Below are 19,451 nucleotides of genomic sequence, written 5' to 3'. Positions count from 1 at the left end.
AAAATGAAGACAGGATATTTATTTCAGGAATCAGCTCTTCTAGTATAATCTCTGCTGCCAGCAGTGAACACATCAGATTTATTTACACTGTATCTCTGCAAAAAGATATTTATGGATATGACACGTGCTGTTCTGCACACTTAAAACCTGAGATTCTGATTTTCTCTCAGTACCATGTGCACCTCTGTTGATTTCACAAATATGTGATAGTGCACTAATGAATGTGGTATAAGAATCTAAATAGATCCATAGCCATATGGACAGCCAGATTGATCAAGGCAGACTTTATCATTTTGTCCCTAAAAATCCTTTGTGATTATCCTTTATGTACACAGTGGTGCTAAAGTGTCAGCCCAGACAATTTCCCTTTACTTAGTAACATTTTATGGATTTACTTCAAGCTTTTACGTGAAAACATGGAGGAGTGTGTTTGCACTTTTTACAGAAATTTACTGGTGCTAGTAATAGAAACAGCTTTCATTCTGTTTTGAAAAAAAAATTGTGAATCTATAAATTATTTTTGAACTGGACAGAGATGATTATGTGGCATGTGACTGAAAATATGTCTTTTTTAATAGATGATTCAGCTGCAGAGAGTTTTAATGGCAATGAGACCGTGGGACACAGTTCCAATGCTTCAGGGGGAACACACTGCAGGGAGATGGCAGAAACCAACAGTAATGGCAAAACAAATCTGGAGCAGGATGAGCAGCCTCTGAACCTGAGTGACAGTCCCCTCTCTGCTCAGCTGACTTCGGAATACAGACTAGATGATCACAGCAGTAATGGAAAGAACAAATACAAGACTCTCTTAATTTCTGATCTCAAGATGGAACGGGAGGCAAGAGAAAATGGAAGCAAGGTAAGATGCTTCCACATGGTCCAGATATGAAGCATGTAGTTCAGAAAAGAAAAAGATTTGTGAGGCCAAACTAAAGGTTTTTCCCAGCTAAGCACTTAATGTGATGTGTCTGATGTTTGTCAGATCATTATTTAAATGCCATACGAAGATTTGTATGCTCTGTTACACATATATGATGCATACGTACATTAAGTGTATGTAGATGTACATGGGTAAATATATATGTATAGGCAATATATTGTGCTGACACACAGGCAAAAATGGTGTAGTTCTCCATCAGACATGATTTTTATCAATTTTATAATTTATTAAGAATGGTCTACATGACCAAATTGAAAAAAAAAAGTATGTAAATAATATTAGATATATATTTAGATATAGATATATATAAAAAATATGGAGATATATATGTATGTATATTTGCAGATGGCCATCTCATCACTTCTATTATGTATCTGTAGAATTTTCATGGTTTAAACACAGCTGGCAACTAAATACCTCACAGCCACTCTCTAACTCCCCTCTCTGCCTTGGTGGAGTCAGGAGGAGAATGGAAGAAAGGTAAAACCTATGGGTTGAGATAAGAACAGTTTAACAATTGAAATAAATTAAAGTATATTGCTACTACTACTACTGATAATTGTAATGAAAAGAATACAACAAAAAGGGAAAGAGGAATAAAATCTAAGAAACACAAGTGATGCACAATGCAGTTGGTCACAACCCACTGACCAATGCCCAGTCAGTGTCTGAGCAGCATTTGACAGTTTCTGGCCAGCTCCCCCCAGTTTATATACTGGGCAATCCTCTCTGTGGTGCAGAATATCCCTTTGGCCAGTTTGGGTCAGCTGTCCTTGGCTTGCTCCCTTCCAGCCATTTGTGCACCTGCTCACCAGCAGAGCCTGGGAAATTGAAAAATCATTAACTTGGGATAAGCACTGCTTAGCATCAACTAAAACATCAGTATGATATCAATATTATTCTCATACTTAATCCAAAACACAGCACTATACCAGCTACTAGGAAGATAATGAATTCTTTCTCACCAAAACCTGGACAAGAATTAATCCATATGAATGTTAAGTGTGTATGGCCAAGAGAATTCCTACCAGTGAATTATCAACATCTGAAAGGAATAGATTTGGTTTCTTCATGATTGTGTTATGCAGGCACCTAACCTGAATTAAAACTGACAAGTTTGCTTTAAGAAGCTGTAATCCCCTGAGGGCTTTTCGCTGTCGTTTCTATTGTGTGGGTAAGGAGAAGCAAGGATGTTATTTTGTAGATAAAGACAGATCTCACAGATTAAGTTAGCTAGCTTACTAGGATGGTGTTTTTCATGAGGGCCTACGGTAGGGAGGGTGAAGAAATGGCATATGTCATAGAATTTAGTCATTGATCTTACTGGTCACACGTTCCTTTTTTTTTTTTTTTTTTTTTTTTTTAATTAGTATCTGATGACCAACTGGCTTACCACTTTTACAGCAGCAGTAATAGGATGTGAGTCCTGGATCCAAAGACTATTAATGCTACTCACTGGCTTTCAGTAGCCTGGCAGCATAGATATACCTTGAATGGGGACATTTTTTTACAGGGCTTTGAAACAGGAGTGTTAAAATCCTTAAGCATACTTAGAAAGGGATAATACATGAGTGATATCTAGAGAACAACATTTAATCATACTAAGGTTTTATCTCCTATCTTCATTGCCTGTGGAGTAAAAATGAAAACTTGTAATGATTTTGTAACTTTAGTGCCTAAGTTTTAGTGGGTGGAGCAAAGGGAGACTAAATGGGAGATTGTTAGTCTTTCTCATGGCCATTAAGCAAATCATGTATCCCAACACTTCTCCATGAAATCTTTATGAAAAACTGTTTATCTGTATGGAATACTTTTTTTCTCACAAACTTCCATTCTCTGGAAAATGTTCTGACTAGCTGTAGCCTCTGCCTGTGTATGAACCCCAGTGCTGGATTTACTCAGTACTTTGAGTTGCACAGCGGGTCTCAAATTGGCTGATATGAACAGTATCTTCTTTTGCTTCAGGGCAGATTGTTCTAATGAACCTTTTATAGGCTCATCACCCAAATATTGACAGACACACAGGCTCTTTTGCCTGAGGTATGTTGTTGCTTGTGCCATCACTCTTGCAAATACACAAATAAGCTTGGCAAAGATGGGGAGGAGTCTTAATGTGCCACTCATTTATAGCTAAGACAAGAACATAGCCTAATGTTCACTTTCCAATTTGAATCAATTCCAACTCCGATGCAAGAAAAATGTATCAAAAAGTGTTAAAAATCTATAATGAATTTAGATGACAATCAAAGCCATCTCATTCTTTACAAATTTTGAGGCCAGAATCATCCCCCACATCAATACATTCTTTCACACTTGCTGTCATCCTGCCCACTCTATATTGCCAATAATATGCAGATTTGTCTCCTCTTTTTGTCCTAGTGAAACTCATGTTGATGCTTAGAGTTCATTTAAGTATATGATTAATTAGATATGCAGTAAAGATTATTAAATATAGAGTAAAGACTTCAGGAAGAACACAATCCTCAGATAAACAAAATTTGTTAGAGATTTGTAAGATGAGTTACTGAAGAAAATATCTAGTTTCTAAATATATTTGAATTAATGGGCTAGTACTGAAGGAAGAAATACATTATGCTTCCTCAATGACCCATTTAACCTGCACAAGATGGTGTTCTCTTGGGAGTCAAGACTGGGAAACTCAGGGGCAAAGGAATGGAGCTAGGAGGATCTCTTGGCTGACATGTTCTGATAGATAGATAATTTTGTATCTGCTGCAGAATTTTGATCAGAAGAAGCTGTTGAGATAAAAATGGTAGTTTTTCTATCGTATTTGCTTTAAAAACATGGGTGCTAAAAGGTAAATATTTCTTGAAAATGGTTATTTCTTTGTGGAAGTTAAATTTTCAGAATATTCATCTTGTCCATACCTATTTTGCTATAGGAAAAGTTGTGAAGATAGTGATATTATTCTTCAAAAAATCTTGGTTGTCAAAACAGGGATACTTAACATTTTCCTATAATCATGCCTATAGACACAGAGGACATAATTAGTGCTTTTTAAGAAAGTAAGGTTTGTGTTTTTCTTGCCTGAAAAAACTTAGATAAATAACTGGAGATTAGATAACCCTATGAACAGCTACAGTATATTATTTAAAGAATGCTTGGTTCAGTTACTTCAGAATATGGCTTTTAAAACTGGTGTTAGTAGCACTCTTTAAACAAGTATGACATTTCAGTGGACACTGTTACTTTTAACCCTCAGTTCAGCCAGTAAGTATGTGTGGTAATCTCTTCTTTTTACAAAAAGATCATGGGCGCCGTGGAGGGAGTTGGCAAATTGTAACAACCTTAAAATCTGATCCAAAATATTTTACTATTTACTGAAAATTGGTTGTGCAAGGAAAAAATGGGCTTTCATAGTTTTTAATGCATATATGTACACATAATTATGTATATACATTTTATTTATATGTACTTTTATTGAGCTTATATTAGGAAACAGACCCTCCAGTAAGACCTAGTTGTTCACAGCAGCAGAAATTTCTACAACCATTTAGGGCTAAATTGAAGTTAGTGAAATTTTGCATAGCTGAAAAAACACATACCTAAGTTTAACTTACCTGGTCTGGGTCTTTGTACTAGAAATCATGTTGAAAGTATTCATCAGCAAATGCTCTGCAAATGTGGTTGTATGAATTCAAATAGTTACATGCACATATAAATTATTTTAGATCATTACTTATGTGTGAGCTTGCTGGGTTTTTGTATGACTGCGGTGAAGTCTCTGTAGCACTGAGGTTTTTTATTAGATTCTTTTGTTATTGCTACTTCCTGCACCATATATTTTAGTTTGAAAAGTTATTATATAGCTTTATCTCTTTTTCATTATTTATTTCACTAAATACAGCAAGCCTCCTTGTTTCAAATGATTTTGTCTCTTTTGCATTTGGATAACAATGTTATTTTAATATAGTATGAGAAAACAGGCTTTTGAGCTCACCAGTCATACTTACATTGTGCCATTATTTTACCTGGATTAATAAATGGTTTGTTATGTCTGCATTGCAAAGGGCACTCCTAATATGCAAAAACTTCATTGTGGGATTTTCCAAATAGAAATATATGCTACTGATCATAAATGCCTAGAAGAGGCATTAAAATGAGTTAACAAGGACAACATATGTGCTCATTTTGACCAGATACCTACTAATTGCAAAAAGTTGGCTTTTTTTCTTTCTACCAGATGAAATTTCTGGTAGAAAGTTGGACACCTCAAGTCCCTCTGGATGTATGGTAGCCTAAGTTAATATGCATTATGTTTAGCTCAAGTGTATAATTGGCTTCTTGAAGAATTGCACAAGATAAGAAATATTTCCTTTAAGTCTGGAAAGTAAAACATAGTTTTAAAGGATAGAACAGTAAATAATGATTGCTGCATACCCTGACCTTTAATTATAATACTGCATTCTAATGTGCATGTCAATATAGCTACAGTTGTTCACCATGAAGCACAGTTTTCATGTAATCTCTAAAACTAAAATCTTTCTGTCTCTCCTTTAATGCTGGGCTTTTGAAGTGTTTCTCAACCTTTTTTCTTGATGTAAAGAGCAGTGTTATTGTCATGGGCCATTGCTGGGGGCTGTTTGCTTCCAGCAATTGCAACTTCAAACACACATTATTGTTGCAATGGATGTATCTACACTCTGGCAGGTTAACTTGGCACAGTCTGCTTTTAACTCAGGCCCCTCTCCAGGAAGGTATTTAAAGGCTGTAACCTTGTATGGCATCTGAAAGCCAGAGCATGTATGAGGTCCTGGGTGAAGTCTGAAGCTCCTGCACTATAAAATTTAGTCATCTTCAGTGATTAGTCCAGCTGTAGAATCTTGTAACATCTGTTTTGATGGAGCTCATCATTACCAAGGGAAACCAGGCATGACTGTCCAAGCAGCCTGAGCTGTGTATGCAATTATACTGATAAGCCTGTGGTCATCTGTGGTGAATCCTTCTGGTTTCCAAAAGTGCACATGAATTTAGTCACGGATAGACACCACCTATGAGGAGCAAGGCAGATCTCGATGAATTTCTTCCTCACTCTCTTTTCTTCTAAAAGATATGATTGCATCTTAGCAAAAGGTGGAAGGTCATTCCTTAAATCCAGCGAACGTCATCATATCTGACATTGTGTTTCTGAGACAATGGAGTCACTGCCTGCCTAGTTCCCTGTGCTTCTGTCTGCAGGTTTCCTTGGGGAAATGGCCATGGTTAGAAAATAAGAAACCATATGGCTTTTTCTAAAGCAAGTGGAATCCTTAGGAATTGCAGTGCACTTTTAATTGAGGCTGATAGAGGCCTATCGAGAAACTTATGAAGTAATTTATTTTAAAAAATTGTTAATAAAATGTTAAACAGGTTTGCAGCTACTTGAAGCAGGAGTTAAAATGAAGACTTTGGGAATTTGCATGTTATTAAGAACGGTGTTGGAGGTGTTGTTTTGGGTTTTTTTTCCTTTCTTTTTTTTTACTTAGTAATTCAATTTTTTTTCTTTCATCATCATCATTATTTATATTTAAGTGGAATAGACAAGTTTCAGCTGAATGGGAGCATTGTGCTGTGGTTCTTATATGAGATGGTTACCTCAGCTCTAAGCAGGAGGGAAGGTGGAAAGGGCAGGATAGAAGTGTCTCCTCCTCTTTTGAGGATACCACTAAAATCTGTATGTTGGTTTTTAGTACAAAAAGAAAATACCCTTTTGCCCATCTAGTTTATTTTGCTAAATACCCAAGTTAAGATAATCTGGATTGAGAGTTTAGCCTGTCAGAAAGGATCTTTTGATTCCATCTCGTCTCTCCTCAGAACTTGTCATTGTCTCCCTTGCTTGAAGTTGGATCTCTTGGTATGGCATAAGAAGAAATTAGACTTTTTTGGTTTTGTTTGTTCTAACTTTTATTTCATGTTTTATTTCATTTCCATGGTCAGACAGAAAGTGTTCAAGCAATGCCATGTTTTACTGACTGCTGTTTTGTTTATGGAAGTATCTTAAGAGTCTGCAGTCCAGGGGTTTGACAGCTTTATTTTATGGCTTAATTGTTAGGACTAGAAAGAGACTTAGCATGAAATACTGTTTGCTACTGTCATAATAACTTATGAAGAGTGGAGCAAAGTCTTGTGAAAGGTTTAGAACATGTTACTACAAGTAGTGGCATACTAGATTTTGAGCAAACAACAGCAGGTGTGAGGCAGAAGGCAAAGCCAGCATTATGAACATTCTGGAGGAATGAGATACCATCACAAAATGAGTCTGCAGCTCCACTAGGGTCTAGTCTGCTTTCACCATTCCAATCATAGCACTGAGGACAGGATGGTGACATATTCCAGCTTTGCCTTAATTGCTACCCAATCATTGGTTCCATTATTGCTGCTTTACACTGAATCTGTGGAAATAGTTTGTACTGAGATTTAAAAGTAAAGATGATAAAAGAAGGGAACTGGAGGCAGAATCCACCCCTGCCACCATCATGTGTAGGTGATACGAGGCTATATCTTTATTCTTGCATCCCACAACTTTGGTGTGTGAAGGCAGGCTCAGGTGTTCTGTTGAAGTATATATCTTTTTTCTCTGCTATGCTCAAGTTTGTGCAAAGGTCACTGGCATGTCAGTGCTTTTCTCTTCTTGGGAGATAGATATACTACAGTAGAAGATAAGCCTGTTCTCTTCTCCTGTGCATGGAGAACTTCAATGAAAGGAGAACAAAAAGTGTATGCAAGCAGTTTTGTGACTTCCTAAATTTTTTTTCTGTCCACTCACCTACAAATTAACCTGTTTTTTTCTCTTTCCCAATGAATTTCTGCTTCATGCATAGGGGTTTTAGAAGTTGCTCTCATAAAGTCTGAGTCCTTTATGTTTTACTCTACCATTTTATCTGACACCTTGATTTTACTCTTCCCTACTTGTAGAAAACAAGCAAACTGAGAAAAACACAGTTTTCTGACTCTAAAAGTCAATTTATTTGTTTTTTGGATAAAGCATCTTTGTTTTATGAAGAAAAAAAAAGTTCTTTTTTTGCTGCTCTTTTGTAGGAAGATGTTAGAGGGCACTGAGAACCTTTAGTACCAAAAAACTTTTGATGTTAGTTTAGTGGTTTAATAATCACTGTTCAAGTGTAACAACTATGGTTTTATAGAGCACTGTTTTTTCCAGAATTGCATCTTCTGATTTTGGGGGATACCCATAATAAATGGCTAAATAAGTAATTGTTTTGAAAAGCATGTTTTTCATGCCACTGCAGCTGCATGAAAAAAAAATAAATGTGTTGTCTTTGTCAGAAAATATGAATTCTGTAGCATTCTCTAACAGTCACATTCATCAAAGTCCTTTGTCTGTGATACCATCAGTTCTGTGTCTAATTCTTCCCATTGGAAGTACATTTAGCAGCAGGTTTTCGTGTTCACTCAAAGCTCTTGAAAGTGACATTGATTTCCTGCAGGGCATTCATTACAATGATGTAACTCCAGGTCAATTAAATGGAAACGGGTGATGCCACTCCAGATTTACATACCTGTAATGGAGAACACAATCTGGCTCTGTATGTGTATGAAATCCCAGCTAATGTAAAGCTGGCATGGAAGAGAACAAGTTTTGATGTGACCTTTTAGAAATTTTCTCAGAGGTTTCTTTTTAAAGGAGGAAGAGCACATGGGTCACGTAGCAGAAAGTGGTGCTCTTGATTCCAGATTGAATGTGTGTTGCTCTCAGATCCAGCTGTCTATCCTCATCCACTTTTACCTTTGGAGTCTCTCGTCACTCATATCGAACAAGAAGCACTTGTAGAGGAAGGAGATGCAGGACTTTCTCCAACTTGCTTTTAGAGGCTGGGCATCTGTTCAGACAAGCCAGAAAGCTATCAAGTGCCTCTGCAATCAAAGAGGTAAGGTCTGAAATTACTTCCCTCCCTGTTTACACCCAAGAACGTTTTATAACTTATCAGTCTGGGAACACATGTCTGTACCTTTCAGGCAAATTCTTGTTCACTTCAGCTGAGATTTGTTCCTGATAGACACCTTCAAGGCTGAACCTTGTTACAATCCCTAACTCTTATTTTTGTGGGGGTTTTTTTGTTGTAGTTTGTTGGGGTTTTTTCCCCATTAGGAAGGAAATTGAATTTGTGTTGAAGTCTTACCACATTAAACAATTTGCTGCTCCTTTTTCTTCTTCTGTTATCACATATGCAGCTTCCCTGCCACCTAGAAAAAGACTGAGAGCAAATCATGCTCTTGGAAGATTAAACACTATTTGATGGTAAATTGAGCAAGATATAATGGGGCAGCAATAATTGCTACCTATTGTGATTGTGTTTAGTCTTAATATTATTTACTCTTAATGAACTGTCATTTTTTAATTTTTCAGATGCTGAGGTTGAAGAGCTGATCCTCAAAACTAATCTTTGACGAATGGCTTCCTATTTGGCTACTTTCTACACATTCAACTACTTCAAAACTATATTGTTATTCAAGAAGTTGATAATCATGAATGTTAGTCCTAATTTTTTCTTTCTGGTATTGAATTCTTTTCTACATGCCAAGACAAGTCCTGAGAAAAGAGAGAAAAGAAGCCAAAGATTGTTCATCTTTAATGACATTTATAACAATATATTGATGAGATTTTAAAATAAATATAATTTTTATTAGTTGTCTTACAGATATCTTATTTGCTAATATTTTTGTCTTGTTGAATGAATGCCAGTAGCCAAATGTCTTGCTGAATGCTTGATACACTTTCAAGCTGTGCTTTTGTGTGCTCTCCATAGCAATTGCTGGGAATAATTAATTACATTAGAACACTGAATACTTTTTTTGGAGACTTATTCAGGCAGCTGGATTTGTTGGGTGATGTGAGAGAACTGAATAGGTCAATTTTTAGTAGAGGAAAGAAAAGTAGAATTCAACTTTAAAACTATTTAACTAATTTATTCTCTTTCATCTTTCCTTTTGTTGCTTGCTCTTTTTGCTTCAACTTTTCTGGTCATTCTCCTGCATCTGCTTCTGAAGACTCATGGAACATCTATCTTAAATTTTGGTTTTTATGAAAAAAATAATAGAAAAAGATAACTGTATTACTTTACCAGAATATAGGGCTGTGAGGAATTAACTTTAATTACTGCATCTAGGCCTCAGTAAAGGGGAACCTAGATAATAGACATTTGCTCCAAGAGGATGTGCAAGAATTCAATTCACATTGTCCACTGAGTTCTGGTTAATAACTTTCAGCCCCATAGAAAAGAACAGTGCTGCAGCTGTAATGTGCCACTGAAAACAGTGAGGAACTGGAATCATGGTTGATGTCCTAGATCCCTACAACAACAAGGGATTTGCTAGATGGATTTCCCAGATGGTCTCTAGCAGCATCTTATTCCCTGCAGAATGGGGAGTGAAAAAGAACAACTGCCAATAATCCCTATCAGTCTGCTTGAGGTTTTGTCTGCCATATGTTTCATCAAAACATCCTGCTTTGAATTTCATCTCTAACACTGACTGATTTTGAATGCTTGAAAGAAGCAATTAAAAAACAGCATCTACATTAGTTATTGAGGCAGGGAGGGGATAGGGGTGTAGGTAGGCATTGAAAGCTGTGAAATGTTTGTATGTTTATTAAACACAGTCAAAAGACAGCAATCAAAAAATTTTGCAAAATGCGTGGTAAGGAATAAGACATTGATGGTTACAAATATTACAGAATGGTATTCTTGCACAATCAGATCCTGGAAACTGGTCTGTGAGAGCTGTGTAAACAGTCAACATTTGTGTTTCACTGGGAACTGATGAAAGGGTATAAAAATATACAGCCAAAGGTAGGAATCTGTAACTGATGTGAGTTTCCATTTCACCCATGTAAGTGTGGCATGCTGTTTTGCGGAGAAAAGAAGAAACTTCACAACTTTGTAGAAGTTGTAAAGCCCGGTATGCTTTTATTACGACGCGCGCCGGACACAAGTCTCCCAACAAGGCATGCGTACCTCTGAAGACCTCGGGTCTTCTTTTATCCCCCTTCCAAATGCATATGCATACAGTTTCACAATAGGTTCATACATATTCATTCTGCGTGACATTTAGCACCAGTTCTTCTTTATCAAAGGAATGTCTAAGTCGGGGGCAAATCGACCTTGTGGTCTTTTCTGTTTTTCTTTCTCTGTCTCCTTGCTGTCTTGGCATGCGAGTTTTTCCTTCAGCTTTGGCCTCACAGACTTTTCACATTTCTTAGACACTTCACATAATTCAGAATGGATCTTTACTCTGTCTCATGAAACATTTTGATACTGGATGAATTCCATATGCATCTCTAGAGTTTTCCCTAAGCTACTGCTTCTTGGAGCTCACAGTGTTTCTGTGAAACACTGCAGCTGTTGCCTGGATCTTGGTGTGGTACAACTGAATATTTCTCATAGAGATGCTTCCTCTCATCAGCTGCTTCGGTCAGAGTGTCATTCTCAGTGTCCCTTCACACCTATTCAGTCTGTGCTCTCCAACTCTTCTCATCATGAATAAGCCATGAGCTACTCCCAGATCTGATGGGAAATGCTACATGCTGTTCTCTTCATATACATGCACGCACACACAATATATATACACATATATATATATTCATATATTTTTTCCCTTTGTCTGATGAGAACAGTCATATCCAGTGGCCATGAACCAAAGTATGGAATCATACAGATGAACCAGGAGCATGCAAAGAGTTCATGTTCTTAAGGCACCTGCAATACAAACATAAACTTTGTGTACAGGTGTTCTAGCAGACAAGAGTGCGATTGTTTTTCATGTGTGTTTTAATTAATATTGGGATGAAATCTTGTATATTGCTTCTGACTCCATTTTATATTTTAGTAGAGGTCACGCAGTAATGTGTTTCCTCCTCTTGTGTTTCCCATCGCATTTGGGAATTGTCTGACTCCACCAGGAAGATCCCTTTCAGAACTATTCAGAATTTCTTCCCTCTACTTTCTACTGTTGAGCTCCTGGGCTGCACCCTCTCAGGATTAATAAAAGAAAAGCAAGGAAAGGTGAGTTGATTTCCTCAGGGGTTACCATGAATGGCCCCAATACAGTCTGTCCTCAGTCCACAATCTCACACTGTGAGCTGTGCATTGGCTCTCAAAAGGACACATGGATATTCTTTGGGCCCTGTTACTTAATCAGAGATATATGTTTTTTTGGACCCCCTCTGAATGAATTTATCCTTGTCTCACTTTGTACAGTTAGTCATATGCTCTTAAAAAATCTTTTGCAGATGGAGCCCCGTGGGACTGGACCTGTTTCAAAAGCTGTATTAAATGACTAAAATAAAGGTTTTGAAAATTCCTGTTTCCCTCAGTGTGTTGCTTAGCAGGAATAGCTGTATTTAGTGGAAAAGAAGTTAGATGAGTCTGTGGCATGTGTGCTACCTTACAGCCTCTTGGCTCAGCTGGGAGGTGGACACATGAAGGAATGACATACAGACATCTTTTGGAATATGCTTCTTGTGTCAGTTTCACCTTAAAGATGAGTCTCACAAGGTTGATACTTCTCTATGCTTCATTAGAACCTTTGTAAAATCCACCTCTATTCATTCAACTAAGTGTTCACCCTGCCTTAACAAAACACATAATATGCAGGTTCATGTAATACTGGAAAAAGATGTTGGAGTTCCTAATGGATCTAAATGAGTGACAAAACACTGAGGAGTTGAAAAATTTGCTGCATAAAGATGGAATTACCTAATTAGAGATAAAGCAGCCATGACTTCATCACAGATCTCAGTGGTTATTGCCAATTAATAAGTTGTTGTCTCTGGAAAGCACATTTATCAAAAGACTCAGCGGATAAAACTTCTTTTTATAGGTTAGGTTGGAATTGAGATAAAATATTTTTGCAATGATTGCAACAAACCATTCATATGAAACTAGTCAATCATTACCCAAAAATGTCTATGTAATGTAGGTGTTCATTTTATAAATATGTGTACTAATGAATCTGAAAGTATATGAGGCGTGATCGTGTCATTTAGGAAACTGGTGACAACTATTCTCTTCTGTTCAAGAACTGAGTGGTCATGTTCTGTGGTTCTGTGAATTGGTGGGGGCGTCTTGAATGCTTAAAGAGCCAAAAAGGTTTTTAGCATCTCACACTGCCAGTTGCCTGGCCTAAGCTTTTGAGAAACCTGGCCTAAATATCTGCATTTCATAATCTTAAGTACTTAGCCCTGCATACTTCTGGTTTGAGATACGAACTCCAGGACAATACTTATTTTTACTGCACTTACTATGCCAATTCAAGATCATTCTATTTAGTATAAGAGGTAAGTAGTTTTTAAGGCTATATCTAAGCTCTGTGGAGATAATTCTTTATCTTAACTTTTTGATTTTTTAGTATTAAACTGACAGGGAGTATGCTGGTTAGCTTTTAGCCTGTTTCTCCATTCCTGTGTTTAGATTTTGATTTTACATGATTTTTCCATATTTAATGCTTACTTTATAGCAATGTTTACAGTACCTAGAACTTATATGTTGGGCTATTTAGGTGAAATAGTAAACTAAAAAAGAATAGACTCTGTAAGTCTACAGTTAACTGTGAGATAGCAGAACTTTCCTTTCCATGTAGTGTAGGCAGTGGCAGTCATGGCAGCATCTTCAAAACTTTTGCTTCACTTTTTACTGTGTTTTTCCTAGTTGAAATTTTTATCCTTGAAATATATAGGATGCTACTGTGTTAATTTTTACATTTGTCATTTAACATCTATAATTTATATAGGTAATAAAATCTTTAGGTTATTCTGTTTCTAAGAAGATAATTCTTCGTAATAATTTTATACAACATGAATAAGTTGTTTATACCTTCATCAATATTTTAATTGCTAGAGGTTCCTATATCTAAATTCTTTGGATTTACATAGCATGCTTGGGATTCTGAAGACATCAATAAAAATAAATCAGCTTAACATTACATTGGTCTTGCGAGGCAAACATGTCTACTGGTTGGTAAATACAGGCATGGCATAATTCCTTTCCCAAAACAAATCAGTCAATTTCTCCAGAAAAGCTGGAGAAGCCATTTGTTTCTTGTGTGTTATAGCTGAACATTAAACACAGTATGAATCCTTATCTTCAGATATTCCTGTTCAGTTAAGTAAAGAGGCAGAGTCAACTTCAACTGAGTAGCCATTGGAAAGTTTCCTCTGGTTTTATTAGCAGAGCTAAAATTCAAATCACTGTTTTTTAATGTTTGTTTTAATTTGGGCTTTGTTGGAACCATGAGGAATACATTTTCACTGATGGTCTTGATAAATCTTTCCAGACCTCATCATAAAATCATGTTTATGTATGCCCAAGAGAGCCTATGGACTACATTATTAGTATTTGTGTGATTAAACCTTAACTGACCTAAAGTTGAATGCTTTACTTAGATTCAGTCATACAGCTTACTTGTATAGTGCATTTACTTATTGAACTATGTAGCTCAAAGTGCGAGAACTGCAGGAGGACGAGGTTGTAGAAGTGTTAGAATATTCTAATTTTCTGTAGCTATTTAGCAGTTGGGTTTTTTTCTTTTTAATTATGAAAAAAAGAGTCAAAGTTAAAATCACTGAAGCATGGGACTTCAAATCTGGATTTTCAATTTATTGTACGAAATGTGAGTATGTCTGTGCATCTGTGTACCTGTATAAAGCAAATTGTTTTAATTCCTCCTTAAATGTTGCTTTTTACCATACAATCTTTATTTCACAATGCACTATTTCATAAAGCTTGCTTGGCTGGTTGCCAAATCCTCCTGCTGCAGGTCAGAGGCAGGGTAAGGTGCAATAGCCTCCTTCTTCCTTCCTTCTTCTTTGAAAGGGCTTTGTCACCAGCACATAACATTTTCACTGCCATGCAGCCATTTTAGGCCTTCACTTCATCTGCCTGTTCCTCCCAATTGGCACAAATGACTTAATATTATTACCCTCTGTCTCCTGTGGTGTTGTGAACTCCAGTTTAATCACCCTTACATGTTAATCCAAATCACCTATACTGTGCTTTGCTACATAATTATTTATTGAGAGAATTAAGCTTGAAAAGTGGATCTACTCTGTATGGTGATCTTCTCTTTATACAGGATTATCCCAACAGACGATCTCATGACTTTCAATACCTCTTCTTACACTTCTGCCACAATATATGAAGACAAAGGCTAATAGAGGAGTCAGAAAAGCTGCCCATTCAAAATTCAGTTCATGGTCTGAGTTTTATGTTACCACCACCTTAGTTCAGTGACCTTTTCTTGTAATTCCTCATTTCGGGAAAAAACACCCAAACCCCTCAGAAAGACAATTTTATTGACTAGAACAAGTGGTGAGATTGGCAGGAATAGAAGATATTTCCTATCTGATCTTGTAAGCATGCATTACAGGTCACTGCTTTACCTTTGATAAAGTATCAGAGGGAGGAAAAATTCTGAAACTGAGGAAAAAACGTTATGCAGACTTGATGTAGCAAATGGCAGGGCAGGGCTGCTGGCAGCAGCAGGTCCCAGTGACCTGCAGAGAAGCAGGAGGGCGTGTGGAGGCCACAGCTCAGTGCAGGAAGGGCAGGGAGCAAGCCAGGAGCAGCCTGGGACATTCTTGGCCCCCACTTGCTCATGGTAGAGCTCAGCTTCACTGGGGCTCCTGGGAAGGGGCACAGAGATGGGCATCTCAGGAGAAGTGGCTAGAAAAAATAAAGTGCAACAGTGCAAGGTCCTGATGAGGGTGTGGATTAATGACAGAAAAAATATAAAAGGTCCTGATTAGGGTGTGGGTTAATGACAGAAAGCATAAGAGCTTTTTAAGTGGCGTTGGTACAAAATGAAATGTGAACCTCAGAGCCCATTCCTCTCTCACAGGGGAGAACTTGTATTTACTCTGCAAGGGCAAATTTCCATGGGCTGTGCTCAGGGCACAGCTGGCTATCTTACAAAGTAGAGATGTTTTCTTTTGACTTTGGTGGAAAGGCAGATACAGGTAAGCAAAAGGATGGCATTTAATTTCCAAAATTAATGGGCCTCACTAATCCTACCCTAAAGCCTTTCATCCTACCAGGAAAAAAAAAAAAGAGCAGACAACACCTTACCTTGAATTAGTTAATTGAGGGCCGTGCAGTTTTCAGTGATTGGATCAAGTGAAGGACCAACCATTTTTCATGTGCAAAGTTAATGGGTAAATAGTGTTTCCAAGTAGCTCCAATTATTTAAAGCCTATGAAACATGATATCTGAAAAACATAAGACAGAAAGCTTAAATTTGGGTCCTATGATTGGTTGTGTATCTTTCCCCTTGACTTTTGAAAGGCTGAGTGGTAAAGAGGAAAATTTTTTTTATTTCAGTCTATAAACCTGGGGGTTTGCAGTTTTAATAACAGCTGGGATCATCCTAAAATTCGTGGGGAACTTTGATTAAGCATGTAATGCAGAATTTATTAGCAATTAAAAACTACTGGATGGTCCATTTGTCATCCATGTCTTAGAACAGGACCTTGGAAGGAGGTGCATTAAAAGAAATATGTGTATGCACTGACATTCTGTTCTTATATTAGTTAATCTATTAGTCTCATAGGTTTATTTAATAGAAGAAGCTACTTGGAAAGTTAAATCTTTTAAAGAGCATCACATTTTCAGAAGTTTTTGGTGAAAGTGATTTCATACTTTTAACAGGTTTTGTATAATCATCAATTTATAGTTTTTGCTTTCAGTCAAGCTGTGAGGTTAAATTATATTAAATAAATAAAAAAATGATCTCCCGTATTTTATTCAATGCTTTGAACTTCTTAATAATTCCAGTTGTACATATATCCAGAAAATTAATACTATTGGAGCACATAATGCTGTGGAAGTGGCTAATAAATATGGGATTGTTCTCTGTATGGATACCTCCCCCACACCCCCGTGAAATTCATTCTACCTAGAGCCATAATTTGCAAGGCATTTGTTAGATCTTTTCAAAATCTAGCTTTCCATAAACATATATTTAGATGCAAAGTGTTATTTAGAGATATATGTCAGACTGTTCCTCTTTTACTTATGTCCCAGGTAAAAAATGCTTTTTAAAATCTTGTCTGCCGGCAAAGTTTTATACAAAAAAAGTGCTGTTATGCTATCCATATGGTGCATTTTATTCTATCAATGTGAGAAGGTGTTTGTTGTTATTTGTTGTCTTGTTGTTGGTTTTTATTTTTTTTCCCAAAGGGGATGCTTTATGCTCTGTCAGTTCTTCTGTGCCTGAATAACCTTTGAATCTAATTTCACAAGGTAGTAATCTTGACAATGTTGAGTTGCTATGAGCTGTGAAAATGTGCATTTGGCTCAAGTAGAAAGACTTGCTTTCATGAGGGAATTGGACTTTTGAGAGGCAGATACTGCTTGGGCAATGAGTGATCTCCCAGCCCTCAACAACCCACAAAGTCCTGCCCTCTGAGAGTGAGAGAGATGTGGAGTGAAATGAAGAATGCATACTGGTGAGATTTGGGGATTTAGGACATACATCTTTAGGATGTCAGGTTTCTTCAGCTCTACTTTTTTGAAGATAAACTGGTTTAAATATAATATAATGGATATCTCTGTGTAGGAACCAGTGAGTAGATATTAAAGCTACTTCTTTACAGGACTTGTAGAGGTAAGCTGTGACTGCCAGCACAAGTCATGTCTCTGTATTTTGTTTGTTTCCTATGGCACTGTTGAAAGCACATGCTACATAGAAAAATTCAGTGGCTTGAACCCATATCATCACACTCATCTACAAACACTACTACTGGATTTGCAACATTTCTTGACAAAGCCTAAGAGATCATGTTTGCCAGGGAAAATCAGTTTCTAAATGCTTCCACTGCTTGTGTGTTGCTTTTTAATAATGGAAAACAAAGCTGTTAGCATCCTATGCCACACATGAACACATCTTTGTGTTCCAATAGAGCCCTACTACAGGTACACACTAGGAAAGAGGAACTTTACCTAAGTTACCTTTGCCTTTCTGTTTTTAAAACTGATTCCTGCTCAGGCATTAATAAAACCTGCTCAGGTTTTCTGATCCATGGCGTGGCCACACAACAGAGCAGAACCAATGCCAGTTCCAGTGACAGTGATGGGAGATGTTCACAGAAAACTCTCCTGTCCCTCAAATTGTGTGCCTCTTGTATTTAAGTTTAGTAAAATGCAACAAGTGAGAGTTACATTCTATATTCCAGAAGGATCTCAGCCTGTAGATCACAGCACTGCATGCCTTGAGCTCAGCAGGGCTCTGTGAAAGAGGAGACTCATGAGCACCTAGCATAGGCAGTTGCACCATGAGAGGGTGCAACTAAAAATAGATCTTTCACTTTCTAAAAATAGATCTATAGATGAGTTCCTTTAATTTAAAAAAATGTATTCTATTTTGGTTTCCTCTTTGTTCTTTAAATTTCATCTGTAGAAGCTAAGGATACAATAGTAATCACACAAAATAAGAAAACTAGTAGAAAGGCACAACAATCTATAGTACTTTAGTCCAGCTCAGATCCAGATTTAAAGTTTTTAGCTAGTTCTCTTCATATGATAAGCTGACTTATCATAAGATCAAATCCCTTTTGCCTGAATTTAGTGGCAGGATGTGGAAGATTAAATAATTTGGGTTGGAGAATGATACAAAGCAGTTTTTATAGCTGTTCAGTTCTCCATAGTCAGGTATGGAGTTATGATATCAATATGAGAAAATGCACTGTATGCTCTGATTTATTTAATTTTTCTGGCATAATTCTAGCTGGTTTTCCTCACATAATTCTTCTGCTACGAGAAGGTGGATTGAATGTGATCTTTGGCGAAGGTGGAGTTTTGCCAAATAGGATTTTATACCTAGTTTTATACTCTGATAGGGGAATTCTCCATGGCAGGGTGGTGATTTAGTTACCTAATGGGAATGCATGTAACTAAGTGGTCCCAGTATTCACAACTCAAGTTATCTTTCCTAATAGAAGGTAAATATTTTTATTGTAATAAGTTTGAGCCTTTTCAGACCAGGTCTATTAGATCATCTTGGAAATTTCAGTGCTGCTTGATGGCTGTATGGTCCTCTCTAACTGAGCTCCAGGTACCAAGTGACAGAACCATTTTGCAGTAAACAAAGTTTATTCCACTACAAAAAATCACAGAGAGTACTAGGGCATGGCATCATTGGTAAGTGCAATTTCCTTTCTAAGCAGCAGTTGTTCTGGGCACTTACAGTGTGCCATTCTATCCTGGAGGAACCTGGCTGATTCTCTTCTCACAATATTGAGAGTTTAACAGGCAACATATAAAATCTCAGGGCTCGTTTATGGCCACACCAACCAAAACAGCTCACTTTTGTATCAAATGTACACTAATGTTTGTATACGCTGGAAAGTCTTGTACCATCTTGGGCAGGTAAAATTATGGCTTACAAGGACAGTTTTTGGTTTCTTCAGGAGGATACCATGAAAGCTACCACCCAATAGATATATTTAATAATATTTGTAGGGATTTAGGGGGCTATCATGACCTGTCTGACTCTTCTGGGG

General features: G+C 37.0%; 1 protein-coding gene across 1 annotated transcript in view; it reads left to right on the top strand.

The window, feature by feature from the left end:
* Window positions 1–19,451, top strand: part of NOL4 (nucleolar protein 4) — a 186,617-nt gene that overhangs the window by 106,265 nt on the left and 60,901 nt on the right. The window contains exon 6 of the mRNA XM_059474206.1: window positions 579–862. Within this exon, the coding sequence (XP_059330189.1) occupies window positions 579–862 (284 nt within the window). The remainder of the gene's footprint in view (window positions 1–578; window positions 863–19,451) is intronic.

Source organism: Ammospiza nelsoni, chromosome 1, assembly GCF_027579445.1.
Source record: "Ammospiza nelsoni isolate bAmmNel1 chromosome 1, bAmmNel1.pri, whole genome shotgun sequence".
Taxonomy (NCBI): domain Eukaryota; kingdom Metazoa; phylum Chordata; class Aves; order Passeriformes; family Passerellidae; genus Ammospiza; species Ammospiza nelsoni.
Note: the sequence above shows the minus strand (reverse complement) of the source record. Positions and strands in the feature narration are given on the sequence as shown.